The 16908-nt window shown below is 36.8% G+C and overlaps 1 protein-coding gene and 1 pseudogene across 1 annotated transcript; both read right to left on the bottom strand.

Moving 5' to 3' along the window:
- Positions 1 to 1053: 1053 nt before the first annotated feature.
- On the bottom strand, positions 1054 to 2037 carry LOC104856529 (olfactory receptor 226). The gene has a single exon (XM_010615981.1). The coding sequence runs from the start codon at positions 2035 to 2037 to the stop codon at positions 1054 to 1056; it is 984 nt and encodes a 327-aa protein (XP_010614283.1).
- A 6542-nt stretch (positions 2038 to 8579) lies between these two features.
- LOC104856530 overlaps positions 8580 to 16908 on the bottom strand; it is a 10449-nt pseudogene continuing 2120 nt past the window's right edge.

Genomic DNA, 16908 nt, shown 5'->3' with positions numbered 1-16908 from the left:
ATAATATTTTCCCTTATTATATTCAGAAATATTCTTCTATCATTAAGCCTATTTAGATCATATTATTTCAATGACTTCATAATATTTCATTTCATGTAAGGACTATAACTTTCTTAAACAATGCCTTATTAGGAGTTAAGCATATGTCCAGGTTTTTCTCATTATACATAAAAGTATATAATTACACAAATTTTAAAATTGGGATTGTCTTGGTATTTTTAGGATTTGAGATACATATTTCCCAATTTTCTTCTAGCAAGGCCAAGTTAATTTGCATCTCCCCATATACTAGTAAATGTGAGGGGTATGGTTCACCTACTGCCTACCCTATTTGTAGGTGGGGCACATAGGCCTTGCCTGTGTGGGTACCACACTACATTTGTTAATTACATTCACCCAGAGCCATCATGTGCTCAATGCCATTCTGGGCCACAGTGATAAAATGATGTATAAACAAATGTGATCGCATCTCTATGTTCTGTATAGTTATAATTAAGGACATAGAAGATCAAATAAATAACTGTCTTAGTCACTTAGTTTGGTACAAACAGCCTCCATTATAAGGAAATTAAATTAAAAACTCTGGTTGTCTAAGAAGTGATACATTGCCAACCCCCAAATTTCTTAATTTCATGTCTTCTTGCTTTGAAACTCATAGCAGAATGATCACTTCCTGGGTATCTGTTAACTCATAGGTGATAGTCAGTGGCCTGTGTCTAGATGAGATCTCATCAAGAAGTCTCCAGTTGCTTTTTCTTAATGAAGCCTGTGCTTTCTCGAATGGAACTAAGTCTATATAAATAACAATAATGCAAACAATAGTGGGCCAGCCTCTGTCCTGCATTTTACGGCCGTGTTCTGTAGAAATCCAACTTCTAGCTTGAAATCCACCCCTGTTTTTCTTCCCAGACTAATTATAGGAAATATATTCCCAGTTCTTTGGTGATGCCTTTGAAACTTTAGCACTTAATTTGGGCCCCAAGAATTTCACTGGCTTCATAGAAGACCTCAATCTCAAATCTAATAGTATTTATTAGATCTCACACTTCCATTTTACCTGTCTCTACCAGATTTCTTGAAGTTAGAATCCTGGCCCTGGTACAGGTGCAGAGTACAATGTAGGGCTCTCTTGACTTCTTGGTTACGCAAACAGTATATGATAGGATTGAGCAATGGTACAATGACAGCATAGAGTACAGAGACAAGCTTGTTAGTGTCAAAAGCTGAGAGAGCCTTGGGCCGGGCATAGATGAAGATGCTGGCTGCATAGAAGATGATCACAACAGTGAGATGAGAGGCACAGGTAGAAAATGCTTTGTGGCGTCCAGCAGCTGAAGGGATGCGCATGACAGCACCAGTAATGGCCATGTAGGAAGCCCCAGTGACAGACAGCGGGCCCAGCAGGATAAAAATGGCCAGGATGAAGTCAGTGAGCTCTGCTGTGGACATGTCGGTGCACGAGAGGTTGAGCAATGGGGACACATCACAGAAAAAGTGGTTGATGATGTTAGGGCCGCAGTAAGAGAGGCGAGAAATGAGAAAAACTTTGACCATGGAGATTCCAAAGCCCCCAGCCCAGGAACCAGCTGCCAGCTGCACACACAGTCGACCACTGACAATGACAGGGTAGTGGAGAGGATGACAGATGGCCACATAGCGATCGTAGGCCATAACAGCAAGAAGGACACACTCAGTGCAGCCCAAGCCCAGGAAAAAGTAGAGTTGTGTCATGCAGCCCTCAAAGGAAATTAGCTGTCCGTGATTCTGTTTAGACCCAATGAAGCCTGCAAGCATTTTGGGAATAGTGACAGTGACATACCAGATGTCCAGGAAGGACATATTAGCCAGAAAGAAGTACATGGGTTTGTGGAGGGTGGGATGCTTCCTGATTGCCATAATAATGAGTGCGTTTTCAGTAAGCACCAACACATAGACCAGAAGAGAGAGGGAAAACAGTAGTGCTCTCAGGGGCACAGGAGCTGGGAAGCCCAGCAGCACAAACTCACGTACTCTGCCACTGTGATTCCTCTGCTCCATAGTGTTGATCTTGTACAATGCTCTTCAGGAGATGAGAAGGGATGTTTTGGGAGGCATCAGGAAGGATCTAGCTTCTTGGGGGTAGGATGCTAATAGGATGCAATATATGTAAAGGATGAAATTAATTACTGGGCTGAGACATTAAGCCAAACACGGACAAAAATAAATGTCTTTTCATCGGAAATAAAAGTCTTTTCTGGCCCTTAGGAAAGTACTTATTAAGAAACACTAGAAAAAATGATAGCCGTTTGGCCCTATATAAAGGCAAGAAGGAAAGAATCATTAATTTTGATGGTGAAATCATAGCAGAAATCAATTTTCATATGCAAAAATTAAAAATATCAAGACAGTCTGGCTTTTCCTACAGTAAGAGTTGTTTACAAGCTGGAGCATGACTCTTTTGGAGAAATAAATTGTACAGTGGAGGAATAACAATGATGTATAACATACATTATTATTTCAGACACTTCTAAAATGTTTGCAATATTAATTCCTTTGATCTTTATAATAACCCCAAGAGTTAGTACTAGTAGTACCCCCACTTAACACATAAGGAAAAAAGGTATAGAGAAGTTAAGTCATTCATTCAGGGTCAAATAGACTGTAAGAAATGGAACCAGGAAGTCAGAACCTGAGAGTTCAAAAAATATTTAGGAGACATGAAGGATGGACTATATGATATGTCTTGGATACATTCATGATACTTCCAAATGAGAACATGAAAGGCCATAGCAACCATAGCATGGAAGTCTCACAAAAATTAGGTACTTAAGAGGGGAATCTTTTTCTATCTAAAAATCAAGTTAGAAAGTCAATGCTGGGTGACAGAAAGACTAAGAATCCTGTTAGTTCTGAAGTTGTTCTAACTCCAAGAATGAGATTAAAGCACTCTTCTTTATCATACTCATCCCAAATCATCCATTTCTTTGACCATCCTTTTTATCTTGATATCAAAGATAAAATTTTACTTTCAAAACTTCAAGCCTTTTCTAGAGCTAATATAGAATAGGGGTTGGCATTTCCACATAGCAGTTGATATAAATAAAGGATAGATTCAATCCTGTGTCCTGTACAGTCATAGCATTGGGAAGTTGTGAGGTGGCTAAAAGGACAGGGACATAGAATCAACTCAACTTTACTTGTTTAGAATTTTGTGGTAGATAAACTACAATATAGACCATAGAGTTGTACAAAAAAAAAAGGTTAATAAGAGACTTTAAAAGAGCTCACTATATATAGTGGTAGGGCCATATCTTCGTCTGCTCATACCTGAAAGTTTAAACTGCTATCACTACAATTCAATAGGTACATAAATGAGAACCGCAAACTTACTATTTTCCTTCATGATCTTAATTTTGATACTTTGTCTTTATTGCAGGCACTGTTAGCTTCATATGCTACCCATGTGCTTTTTGTGCATTTGTGTTCAGACTTTCTTGTTTATTTGATCATTTCTACCCCCATACCTGATACTCTGCAAATATTAAAACTATTGACCTTCCACATGCGAACTCCTGATTAGTATCTCTACCAATAGTCTCTCCCCAAAGCCTCAAATGTAACCATTTTACTCCTCTATTTAAAACCTATTCATAATGCTCCATTTCTTACCCAAAATGTTGAAACTATTTAACAAAGCCTATAGGTACTTCACGATCTACCACTACCTTCACCAAAACTTGACCTGCTGCAGCGACCAACATTTATATTTTAGAGCCCGAAGCTCTGAGCAGATGTGTATCATCACACAGCTCTGTTTATGCTGCAATCTCCATGAACTTGTTTGGCTCTTACTTAGTCTTCATTTTGGCCTGGCATACCATCTCTTCCCAGAGACGTTCATTACCCTTCTTCCCATCCTTTCCCCTTCAAAGTTTGGTTGAAGTTCCTCTCGTCGCTGCACCCATTGAAGCTGGGAAAGCCTATATTATCATTCTACTTGTGCTTACTTTGGCAGCACATATACTAAAATGTATATCATTCTACTTGTTCTATCACTGCGACCATTGCTTCCATAGATATAAATGAGGTGCTAAGTAGCTGAAGTGACATTAGCGAGGAGTGTACATAATTTCTGAAGGCCACATGTGTTTCTCAAATACAATATATCTAGAAAATATTTTTCAAAGCCTATTATTCTTTGATTGCAGCAAATGACCTTAGTTTCCATGCTAGAGATCTGGAAGTTGCCTAGATCTTTTATACTCATCCACTTCCCACCAAATATCTCAACCACAGATACTCTAAATGCCACACAAACTGTTTCTTAAATTACCTCTTATGTCTGTCCCCTTTCCCCTGTCCTCCTTCTATTGCCTTCCTCCTAGTCCCTTATACCATGTGCTTGCTATTTCCTGATTTAGTTATTTTAATAGCTTTTTACTTGGTCTTTCTTACTTAAATCTGAATTCTTACCAATATAACCTCCACTTGTTTCTAGAGTGATATTTATGTAGAATTACTGACCACAAGAGTACCCAGTTTTGGATGACATATACAAACTCATCCAGTAAAGTATTAAAGCATATTTTTTAACTCTTCCACAATGATCTATTAGTTGTCCACTGTACTTTTTCTAAACATGCTATGATATTCCCTCACTCTGTGACTTACTACATGTGTTTCTGTTTATTGAAATGCCGACCTGGCTTCCAGAAATTCTGATTTATCTGTCATGTTTCAGTCCTAGTTATCACCTCTCCAAAACTACCCATATCCTGTAAACATGGACTATTCACTGACTTATCTTTCTTTCCTTCTCCTTAATTTGCTTTTAAAAGATCTGCTTTCATCACTGATTAGCAAAGGTATAATAATGTCTGGATGGATGCATGGGTGGATGAAAATGGAGGAAGGTATGATATGGGTAGAATCAATAAATTGAAGATTATAAGAAGGGAATGTAGAAAAGGCATAATACGCAAAAAGATTTGGGTAGAAATGATTGCCAATGGAGAAAATAAATGGAATTGCCAGAAAATCTGACAGACTTGGAGACATACAAGGATTGGAGACCTGCAAGGATCACACAAGACATCAGGAAGTTTAATTAAGAACAGAAAGACTGGACCTTCCTTGCATAAAAAGTGTGATATTTGGGTAGGATGGATGTGCTATATAGACAATAGATTCAGTGAGAGAATATTAGGTGAAAGTAACTAGTATATGGAAAAGATGCATTAGGAATGTAAGATCATAAAGGATGCAGTGAGGATAGACAGAGTATGAATAAATAAAGGATGAATATGAGTGGAAAAGATAGAGATATGATATTGGTTTGAGAATGGACAGAATGGATCAGATATGGACAATATTGAGAGGAGTTTGATGTTTTATTAGACATAGAGAGGAATAGGTAGATGAATGTATTGCAAAGACATAAAGAAAACAGTGGAAAATTGATCATTTGAAGAGGAATCAGTACATAATATAATCTACTCACATTTTTCAGATGTCATTGACTCATTAGGTTCCTCCTCAGTTGGCTAGGTTGTTTAGAAGAGGAATTAGGAAGTGCGTATAAAAGACAACTGGACAAAGAAACATGATATAGAGACTTCAACTTATTTGGCTTCCATGGTTAGAAAACTCTGTCAAGCCAGGAAAGATTCCTTTATCTCACACCTCCCTCCTTTAGTCCTTGTTTTCTCCTCCTCCTTCTGGTGCTTTGGGATAGCTCCAAGACAAGAGCCCAAGAAGCTGTAAGATACAAGGAGTGTGTGTGGAGGTGGTAAAGACTGGATTTAGAAAGAGAAAGGGAGCATCTGAGAAACTCAGGATAAAAGTGGATCTGCAAATTTACATAAAAGAAACAGTTTAACAATACCCCTATATCCTCATAGCTTCTGTGCTTGTCTTCTCTTTCTTGGCAGTCTTAATTTGTTTGTTTCTCTCATGCCATACTTTTGCTCAAAGAAAAACCATGTGTTTTGGGCTAGGTCAATCTGGGTTTATATCCTAGCTCAGTAATCTTGTGGAATCTATTTAAATTCTTTGAATTTTGTATTTCTTATTCATAAAATGAGATTAATTTACCTTACAGGCTTACTGAGAGGAGTAAAATTATAGTATACTGTATGTAGAGTACCTGGAATGTGATAGGGCTCAACAATGCTAGACTATTTCTGCCTTCATTTCCTGACCTGATTTGTGTGAAAATCCTAAATTCCATTATCTCACAGAAAAAACCAAAAACCAAAAACCAATAAACATTGAATTGAGAGTTAAGAATTTTAGGTTTTACCAGGCCTGGTGGCACATGTATGTAATCCCAGCACTCAGGAGGCTGAGGCAGGAGGATCGCTGTGAGTTCAAGGCCAGCCTGGGCTACATAGTGAGTTCCAGGTCAGTCTCAACTATGTAGTGAGACCCTGTTTCAAAAAAAAAAATTCTAGGTTTTAGTCTTGTTTTTATAATTATTTTCTCTAAAGTTTTATTTCCATAACATGATAATAATAATGTATATTTCACATATTTTTTAAAATGAAACAAAACTGGGTTTCAATTTGCCGAAGATTAAAACTAGAGCTTTATCTCTCACCATGCACTTAACCAAAACTGAAATGGATTAAAGATCTAACTATTAAAACAGAAACACTAAACCAGCTGGAAGAGGTTAGGTAGAACTCTTGAAGACATTGGTGTAGGAAAAGATTTTATGAAGAAAATCTCAGTTGCCCGTGAATTAGCACAAACAATCAAGTGGGATGTCTTTTTATTAAAAGGCTTCTGCACAGCAAGAGAAACAACCAATAGTGTGAAGAGCCAACCCACAATGTGGGGAAAAACTTTTCACTAGGCTGTTCCTCAAAGGTCTATTATCTAGAATATATAAGAACTTAGAAAAAAAATCAGACCTCCAAAATTTAAAGAACCAATCCAAAAATGGGCATCTGAAATGAAAAGACATTTCTCAAATAAAGAAGTAGAAATAGCAAATAAACTATGAAAAAAATGTTCAGCGTCACTGGTAATTTGAGAGATGCAAATGAAAACAACACTGTGATTCCTCCTCACCCCAGAAAGAATAGTTGCTATCATGAAATCAACCAATAACAAATGCTAGTGGGGCTGTGGGGAAAAAGGAATCCTTCTCCATTGTGGATGGGAGTGCAGACTGGCGCAACCACTGTGGAAATCAGTATGGAGATACCTCAAAGAACTAGGATTGGAAGTTCCATTTGACCCAGCTATCTTGATGCTGGGTATCTTTCCAAAAGAATTAGAAGAATCATACCACAGTGATATATGTGCACCCATGTTCACAGAGGCACAGTTTGTAATGGTTAAAACTTGGAACCAGCCCAATTGCCCATTAACTGGAGACTGGATAAAGAAAATGTATTTTTCTTTTTGTAATAAAATGGAGTACTACTCAGCCATAAAAAATGAGAAATTAGAGACATTTATAGCTAAATTGAGGCAATACTCTTAAGTGAAATAACTAGAGCACACACGTGTAAATACTGAATAGTTTCTCTAGTGTGAGAAACTAAAAGTATAAATAAGGACTAAAATGTAAAATATGTAATGTGAAATAAGAAAAGGGGCTAAGAGAAAGTGGATGGGGAGGGGTAAGGGAAAAGAAAGAAGGGAATGGAATTAACATGAGAAAAAGAAAAAATGGAAATAAAGTCTTTGTAGATAGGAAGGGGTGGAGGGGTTGAAGGGAGGGCAGGGGAATGGGGAAAAAAATAAGAACCAAGATGGATAATGTAAAGGTGCAAATTTCCAATAATGTATTCATTATATTGTATACCTAAAATGTACCAATGAAATTAATTTTTAAACATATTATGTTACATTACACATGAAAAATTGTATTAGCTCACGATGACTCCTACATATTAGGATGCATATTATAATCTCTAGAGCAAACATAAATAAATAATCAAACAAATTGGTGAATAATTCATAGGCATCTTTAAAATATCAACAGCGAGTAAAGGCAATTCAAAAAGACAATCCAAAAAGAAATAGAAAATGATGGCTGACATAAACCTAACCATATCAAAAGTAATTGAAAGGCCGGGGATATAGCTCAGCAGTTCGGTGGCCTGCCTTGCAAGCGCAAGGACCTGAGTTCAATCCCTGGTACCAAAAAAAAAAAAAAAAAAAGTAATTGAAAAGTGATCAAGTCTTCCAATTAAGAGGCAGAAATTAATATTTTTTGTTTTGAATTTTGGAAAAGTGTTTAGAATTGGAATTATAAACCAGCTGGTTTATAGCAACAGACTGATCCCTGGCCGCATTCCCCTGACTTTCGTGTTAACGGCTCACCCAGACGCGGAGCGGTCAGCGCGGAGGAAGCTTTGCTAACACGAATGTCAGGAGAATGCGGCCAGGGATCAGTCTGTTGCTATAAACCAGCTGGATGGAACAGTGCCAGTCAACTTCTGTCCTCAGGGCAGAGGAAATGCCCTAAACAAGCATGGACTTCAGAGCTCTGCCAGCAGCCAAGAGAGCGGGTGAAGGCAAACTCAGCACAGGGTCTTCATGCCTCACAGGGTGAGGAGGAGTCTTCATGCCTTCGGCTGGAGGCACAGCCATTTGGTTGGCACTTCATAGGAGCACCTTTCCACCCGGTCTTCATCATGCACGACCGTGTCATAGTGGAGATTATGCTGAAAGGTTACGTGTGATCCTGGAGACACACTTCTAATTGCCAGCTGGTGTCCCAGCTGCCACTTAAAGAAGAGACGTTGGGTCTTGGCATCAAGCAGACAGGCTTTGTGTTCTCGCCTCAGGTCATTGGTGATAAACCTGCAGTGATTCCCTGAGTTCAGTGTGGTGTAAAAAAGGAATGGGTCATCCTCTGAGATATCATCAGCAAAAAAACAGCTGTCTTGCTGTTGCACCTTTTCCGTCTCAACCCTTCTCCACTGGGCTCGTTGTATTAGAATGTGCTTCTGGCCCAGCCCCAGCAGTTGTAGATTCTGCTTGGCCAGTAGAGATGCGACATCCAAGAGCAATAGAGATTCTCGAACTTTAGGAAACACTTTAGCAACACTGAGCCCATCAAGGACAACATCAAAAGGAGGACAGGATTTTATAAAGTTCTCAAATATCTTCAGTTCCTGAGGCGTGGTCTTTCTCTACTGGTCTCTGTCATCTATCGTGTGGATTAAAAATCATGATCCAAATATATGTTGTCAGTAAGTTCTTACATACAAAAAGTGACTATTGGTGGCCAATAACGCACACACTGCAATATATTTTGTTCAAAATATTCACCACATATCATAGTGGAGGATTTTATATCCCTGATTCATTGACAACACTATTGATCTTATGACTTTATTTTATCAATTACATATGAAGCCATAAGATGGGTTAATTCTGAGAAAAATATTGAAGAGCTAGAATGTGGTTTTCCAAGTCGTTCTTACCTTCCTTAATAAAACTAACAATTTTCCATATTGAGTTATTCAATCGTTTTTGGTTTCACAATGAGCAACACATTGAACAGACCGCAACCTGCAATAAATATGTAGTGTGAATAAGAAATGAATCTTTGTTCTGGAATGTCCTGAAAGCTATGTCTTACTCCAGAATAATCTAGGATATTTTCTTTTAAATACTTATACAAATCTAGGCTTTTTTTTTACAAATGGAAAAAATAAAAAAGATTCCAATTATTTCATGCTATCTCAAATAATTCTGCAATTTGTCAATATTTCAAATTTACTGAGATGTAAAATCAACCTAAGTTACAAAAATTATTTCAAAGATTGGAAGCACTTATGACATTTTCTAAGTAAATACAGAGAAATTGAAATATATATATAATGTTAAAAATTTAAATCTTCCACTGCCTACCTTGCAAGTACAAGGGCCTGAGTTCGATCCCTGGTACCACACACACAAAAAAATTAAATCAAATATTGATGTGAAAAATATGCTGTTAATGTCATGGAATGGAAACTGTATATGAATAAAAATATTGATGTGCTGAAATTGAATGTAAATGTAAAATATGCAGGATTCTGATTTTTTTAATCAACTGAGAAAAAATGTATATTTTCTTCATTTAGTAGAAAACAAACTTTAGGAAACATTTATAACCATAAGCTAGATTTGGCCCTGGTTATATGTGCATCCTCCAAAGTCTAGATACCTTCATCAGAGCAGTATTTGCATTATAATTTTATATATTCCCCTAATATGCTCTTTAAGGTTTCTGAACAGCACATCACAAGCTTGTAACATAGGCTTACAATCTTGAATCAATAATTGATTTTAAAAATTCAGATGACTTGATATGATTATAGTTCAAAACTGTAAATACTGAAGTAGTTGCAAGTGAGATCAGAAAAATGAAGCAATTTTGCAGAAGGATTTATGTTTCAAAAGCTTATTCTCTTCTTTATGTGATGAGCAGTCAGTGAAAAGATGAGTTAGAGGGGAAACCTAAAGACAGATGATACAGGAGGCTGATGCAGTAACCTAGGTAAGATGAAAAGAATTCAGCCAAATGGAGTGAAAAAAAAAAAAAAAGAAAAACAGATATATAAGAAATTTACAGGCAAATCTTCATAGGATTTAACAGACAATTGAATGGAAGAGATAATAGAATTAATTTCTGAGTCATTTTAGCACACATCAGTTTACCCTAAAATTATTTGTTTATGATGCAAGATTTAATGAGTTAATGCAGAAATAGCAAAATACAGAGCACAAAGTCTTATCTGGGATTAAATAACTTTGTAGAAAATGATAGTACAGCTAGATATGGTGGTACATGTCTAAGGAGGCTGGGGCAGGAGGATTGCCAAGGATTTGAGGGGAACCTGGGCTACGTAGTGAGTTCAAGGCCAGCCTGGACTACATATTATGACTGTCTTAAAAAGCAAAATAAAAAGCTAGTGCTCAACAAAGTAGCAAGTCAATGACTATAATTATATGTAGTGAGAAGCTATGTCAAGTAATCAATATCTCAATTGTGTTATCCCATTACATATAATTACAATATGAAAAGGTAGTATCTCATATTATAGATGCATATTATATTATCTCATATTATAGATTACTGTGCCACAACACTGAGCACCTCCCCCAAGATCACACACCGTAAGTGATAGAAATAGATTTTAAGCTCACATTTTTATTAAGGCCCCCCCCAAATCGCACTCACTGTATCATATGGCCTGATACTATTTAAATATCAAGTGTCCTGGAGAGTCATGTGTTGAGGGCTTGATCTTCAGAGCAGCAATATTCAAGAGGAAGGGCCTAGACAAATGAATCATGAGTGCATTAAGCTCATCAGTCCATTAACCTGTGGAGGAGATTATTAATTTGAGTGCATTATTGGGAGAGTGTGGAAAGAGGAGGCGGGGCCTAGCAAAATGGAGCAGGTCAGAGTGGCATTACTTTAGGGACTACGTATGTATCTGGTCCCTGACCACTTACTCCCCAGCTCCTTCCCTTTATCTCTCATTTTCTGGCTGCCAGGAGGTGAGCAGCTTTGTTCCACCACACAAATTATTTTTGTTCTAACACAGAAATGACTTCAAGGGTCATTATTGATACTATCTTACAAATGGCATAGGATTGACTTGTACTTTTTGGCCTATTTGCAGATATTGTTTTTTTAAAAATTGATTATTTATTTAGTCATTTGATACATTTGGTCATAGTTCTATTGAACTTAAAGATTTTGGTTAAATATATACATCAGTATGGATATTCCTCAAAAAATCTAAAATTAGAGGTTCCATTTAACTTATGATATCTTCCCAGTAGAGTTAAAGCATCATACCACAGTGATGCATGCAGCACAATTTGCAATAGCTACATCTTGGAAACAGCCTATATACCCTTCAGTGGATGAATAGATAAAGAAGATGTGGTTTTCATATACAATGGAGTGCTACTCTGCCATAAAGAAGGATAAACTTGAGACATTTTGGGGGTAAATAGATCTACCTTGAGACCATACTTTTAACTGAAATAAATAGGACAAATATGTTTAAATATTGCACTGTTACTCTCACGTGAGAAGCTAAAATTGTAAAAAAGGACCAAAATGGATGATAGATATTGGGAAACAGAAAGAAAATATTCATATGTGAAGGCAAATAAAGGAGTAGTGAAGGATGAGAGAAGAAAGAGAAAAAGAAAATGTGCAAAGGGGAAGTGGGAGCGGTGGGGAAAAAGAAAGAAGGGAATGGAATTAATATGAGAAAATGAAAAGATGAAAAACATTATTTGTATAATAGGGAGTTATGGAGGGGTTAAAGGGAGGACAGGGGAATGGGGGGACCAAGATGGATTATGTAAAGGTGCAAATTTCCAATGATGAATGTCATTACATTGTATACATCAAATGTACCAATAAAATTAATTTTAAAAAAAGAAAAGAGAATAAGAAAAAATGGAAACAGGACTTTTGTAAATAAGAAGAAGAGGGATTGAAAGGAGGGGAGTGGGGAAAAAAAGAATTAAGATATATTTTGCACAGGTACAAATTCCCCATGATAGATATGATCATTATGTGTATCAAAAGTGTACCAATAAGGGCTGGGGATTTGACTCAGTGGTGCCACACCTGCCTTGCAAGCTCAAGGCCCTGAGTTTGATCCCTGGCACCAGGAAAAAAAAAGTGTACAAACAAAATTAATTTTAAATAAATAAAGATCCTGATTAAATTTTTTCAGGAAATTGAATGTTTAATAGTCCTATATGAGGGCCAGGGATTTAGCTCAGTTGTTCTGTTGCCTGCCTCTCAAGCACAAGGTCCTAAATTCAATCCCTAGTACAAAAACAAAAACAAAAACAAAAAAACAATAGTTCTATATGAACTACATTTAAAAGTTTGGTTTTTTAACACATGTGTGACTTATTTATCTCACTTAGGAGTATATCCTCAATATGTATCCATTTTCCTATGAATGAATCTAATTTCTCATTCTTTATGGCTAAGTATTATTCCATTTTATAGAAAAACCACATCTTTATCCAGTTTCCAACTGATGGGCAAATGGGTTGTTTCCAAGTTTTAGCTGTTACAAGCTGATGTGAAATAGGAAGAAAAGGGCTAAATGTGTATGGAAAGTGGGAAGAGTAGGGGAAAGGTAATAAGGGAAAATGAATGAATCTAATTTCTCATTCTTTATGGCTAAGTATTATTCCATTTTATAGAAAAACCACATCTTTATCCAGTTTCCAACTGATGGGCAAATGGGTTGTTTCCAAGTTTTAGCTGTTACAAGCTGATGTGAAATAGGAAGAAAAGGGCTAAATGTGTATGGAAAGTGGGAAGAGTAGGGGAAAGGTAATAAGGGAAAAAAAAAATATGAGAAAATGAAAAAATGGAAATAAAGTGTTTGTAAATGGGGAGGGGAGGAGGGGGTGAAGGGAGGGCATGGACAAGGGGAAAAAATGAGAACCAAGACCTGTCATGTAAAGGTACAAGATCTCAATAATGAATGTAACTGTACTGTATACCTAAAATGTACCAATAAACTCAATAAAAGAAAAAAAATTCAGGAAATAGATTAGAAGAAAATAAAAAAAGTTTGTTTTTTTTGTATTTATAAGCATAGCTGAAGTATTAGGAAATATTTTCCTTATAAGGTAGTTATCCTTCCCTTTCAGACATTTGTATGTAGAGTAAAAATATCTGTATGTAATTTTGTGTAGTTTACATGTAGGAATTTAAATTGATTGTTTTATAAAGGATACTAATTTTAAGAAAATTGTGTATGTTGAACAAATTTTTACAGAACTTAAAAAATAAGCAATTTTTATATTTTATCCAAAATTATACATTTATAAATAAGACAAGCAAAATTTGAACTTTGTTTCAAATATATTAAAATTAATAAAAAAGTAATATATGAAATAAGAATTAAAACAATTGTGTTTAAATAGGTCTTTTGCAAACAAAACTGCCTTGGAATGTTATAAAAACTCAATTTATATTAAGGAAAGCTATTGAAGCTCTTGATATTTTTGGATATGTATCTTGTTATTCAACCACTTGGTATACTATTTTCTTTAGTAACTTTTCATGATTTGCCTGAATTTTTCCAAATAGACTGTTAAGAAAATGATATTTTTGTACTTTTCCAAAATAGCTACTTTATATTTCATAGTGTTATTACTGTATAAAATATAGCTAACACAATATAAGAAAATACAACCCTCAAGTTTTGTTTTTCTCAATAAGGAGATAATGAACAGGACAACAAATGCTATAAAGACAGTAAAACTTTTTAAAATGCTGGAATGGGAATGAGGTAAATACAACAGCAAACAAACAAACCAACAAATACCTGTGGGCTTACCCTTTCTCCTGTTATGGTTTACATTTCATCCCCCAAAAGTCTCAGGTTCAGAGGTGTGGCCTGGTCAGAAGAGGCAGGTCACTGGGGGTGTGGCCTGGATTGGTATGGAGACATTGTCGTTCCTGGCTCCTCCTTTCTCCCTCTTCTCCTCTTCCCTTTCTTCTTCTTCCCTGCCTCCCCCTGCTCTCCCTCCTCCTCTTCCTTCTTATTCCTTTCTCTCCCCCCGCCCCGCTCCTTCCTGGCTGCCATGAGATGAACAGCTTTTCTCCACTATGCCTTTCTACCATGCTACTTTTCCCTTGAAGCCACCCAACCGTGGACTGAGACCCCCCCGCCAACTGTAAGCCAAATTAAACCTCTTCTTTAACTTGTGAGTGTTGAGTGTTTTGTTCCAGTGATTTAAACTTTTGAATATAGAAAATTGGTGCTAGAGAGGTGGAATTGTCACTGTGATTGAACCTGACCACGTTGTTTAGTAGCTCCTGGAATTGGCGTGCAAGAGGTGTTTGGAAAGATCTGGAGATGCCAGCTAGAAAATTCTTGGAATGCTGTAAGCAGGGCTTGATGGGTAATTCTGGACAGAAAAGAATATGGGAATGCTGATAAGAACATGGACAGTAAAGGCCACTCATTCAGAGTTACCTACGGAAGTGTTCTCCTGAATTACACCATCCAGGCACTCAGAAGCACAGGGTCCATGGTCCACAGGGTCCAGGCTAATGATTTAGCTGACAGCAGACATCAGCATCATCAAAGTGTGTGGTTTCACACAAATGCAGAAAGCAAGAGTAAGTGGGGTCATGGAGGCTTCTATACAGAAGGCCTGAGAGGCCAGACAAAGAACCCCTAAGAGGGCAGTGCATGAAGCTGTGAGGATGAAGCTGAAAATGCAGTGAAGACCCCAGGAAGTTAGCAAAGCAAGGAACATGGGATGTCTTCTGAAGAAAACCACAGGAAATTAGCAGAGCCTTCCAAAATGAAAGGCCATGCCAGCTACAACCTGAAAGGCTGCAGGCACAAGGCTGCCGCAGCCCTGTGGAGCTCATATCTCTTTACAAGGTGCTCTAGGAGCTGAATGCGAAACTCCTGCTGGTTGCTATGAGGTGAGCAACTTTTCTCCATCATGATCTTCCATGTAATTTCTCCTTTGGGGCCAGCCATCAATTGAATGAAACTCCAAACTTATGAGCCTTTGAGTTTTAGGGGTTAGACATTTGGTCTCAATGGAAGGAAAATGATTAATGCATGATCCAAAGACAAATTTTTCCTGTCTCTACAGGGGAAAAATCATTTATATGGCCACAAATGAAAACTGCTGTACCAATATCTGAGCAAAATTTTCATAGTTGATATGTTTTCTGAGTTAATTTGACTTGCTTTCCTGTAAGAAATAGTAAAAAACACTGCTAAAGTATACCTAATTTTAAAAACCATGTAATTTAGAAACTTCAAGGCTAATATCAAATATACACTTTATATATGTGAGAGAGAGAGGGTGTAAAAGTGATCACAGGCTTGCTTTTTAAATTTTATGTATTATGGAGTTTATCCATGCATTCAATGTTTCATTTATTCATTTTTTTCAGAACTGGAAATTGAGCCCCAGGCTTTGCAAATGCTAGGCAAGTGCTCTACCCCTGAGCTACATCCCCAGAAAGCTTTTTTACTTTTAAGTCATATATGTGTAGTTATTTAAAATTAAAATATAATTTACATAATGTCAAAATCCAGAAATGCAATTGTGCACAATTTTGAGAACCCCTTTGGATGAAGCTGTTGTTAAGTCATTTTAGGGTTTCATCCTTTTCCCAGAAGTTCCCTACCTATGTTCTCCATTCATGGAGAATCATAAACATAGGATGATCTTCAAAAGTAATTCTCTGTCTTACATGGATATACTACAAAATATCACCCAGATTTCATTTTACGCAGATGATTGTTAAGACTCTCCACATATACTACATTGAATTTCAGTCCTTTCTTTCTCATGTCATCAGGTACACCCAGTTAGACTATCTGTAATTCTGTGAATCATGGAAAACTATTTTTTTTCAGCTTTAATTGAGTTTATTGGTACATTTTAGGGATACAGTACAGTTACATTCATTGTTGGGATCTTGTACCTCTATATGACAAGACTTCATTCTCATTTTTTCCCCTTACCACTGCCCTCCCTTCACCCCCTCCTCCCCTCCCCATCTACAAACACTTTATTTTCATCTTTTCATTCTCTCACATTTTTTCTTTTCCCTTTTTACTCTTCCCCTACCCATCCCACCTTCCCTACACCTTTAGCTCCTTTCTTCCCATTTCTAAATGTCAGTAATCTTATTAGAATCTTATGCATTGCTGCAGATTATTCACACCAGGGAAACTATTTGGTATTTACACATGTGTGACTTATTTATTTCACTTAGGAGTATATCTTCAATATGTATCCATTTTCCTATGAATGAATCTATTTTCTCATTCTTTATGGCTGAGTAATATTCCATTTTATAGAAAAACCACATCTTCTTTATCCAGTTTCCAACTGATGGGCAAATGAGCTATTTCCAAGTTTTAGCTATTACAAATTGTG

The sequence above is a fragment of the Fukomys damarensis genome, unplaced genomic scaffold (genome assembly GCF_012274545.1).
Source record: "Fukomys damarensis isolate Sample0158 unplaced genomic scaffold, DMR_v1.0_HiC HiC_scaffold_16, whole genome shotgun sequence".
Lineage (NCBI taxonomy): Eukaryota > Metazoa > Chordata > Mammalia > Rodentia > Bathyergidae > Fukomys > Fukomys damarensis.
The sequence above is the reverse complement of the archived record's forward strand: the minus strand, read 5'-3'. Positions and strand labels throughout refer to the sequence as shown.

What these genes read in the sequence shown, in the direction of transcription:
- LOC104856529 (XM_010615981.1), bottom strand. Translation starts at nt 2,037, where the DNA reads ATGGAGCAGAGGAATCACAGTGGCAGAGTACGTGAGTTTGTGCTGCTG.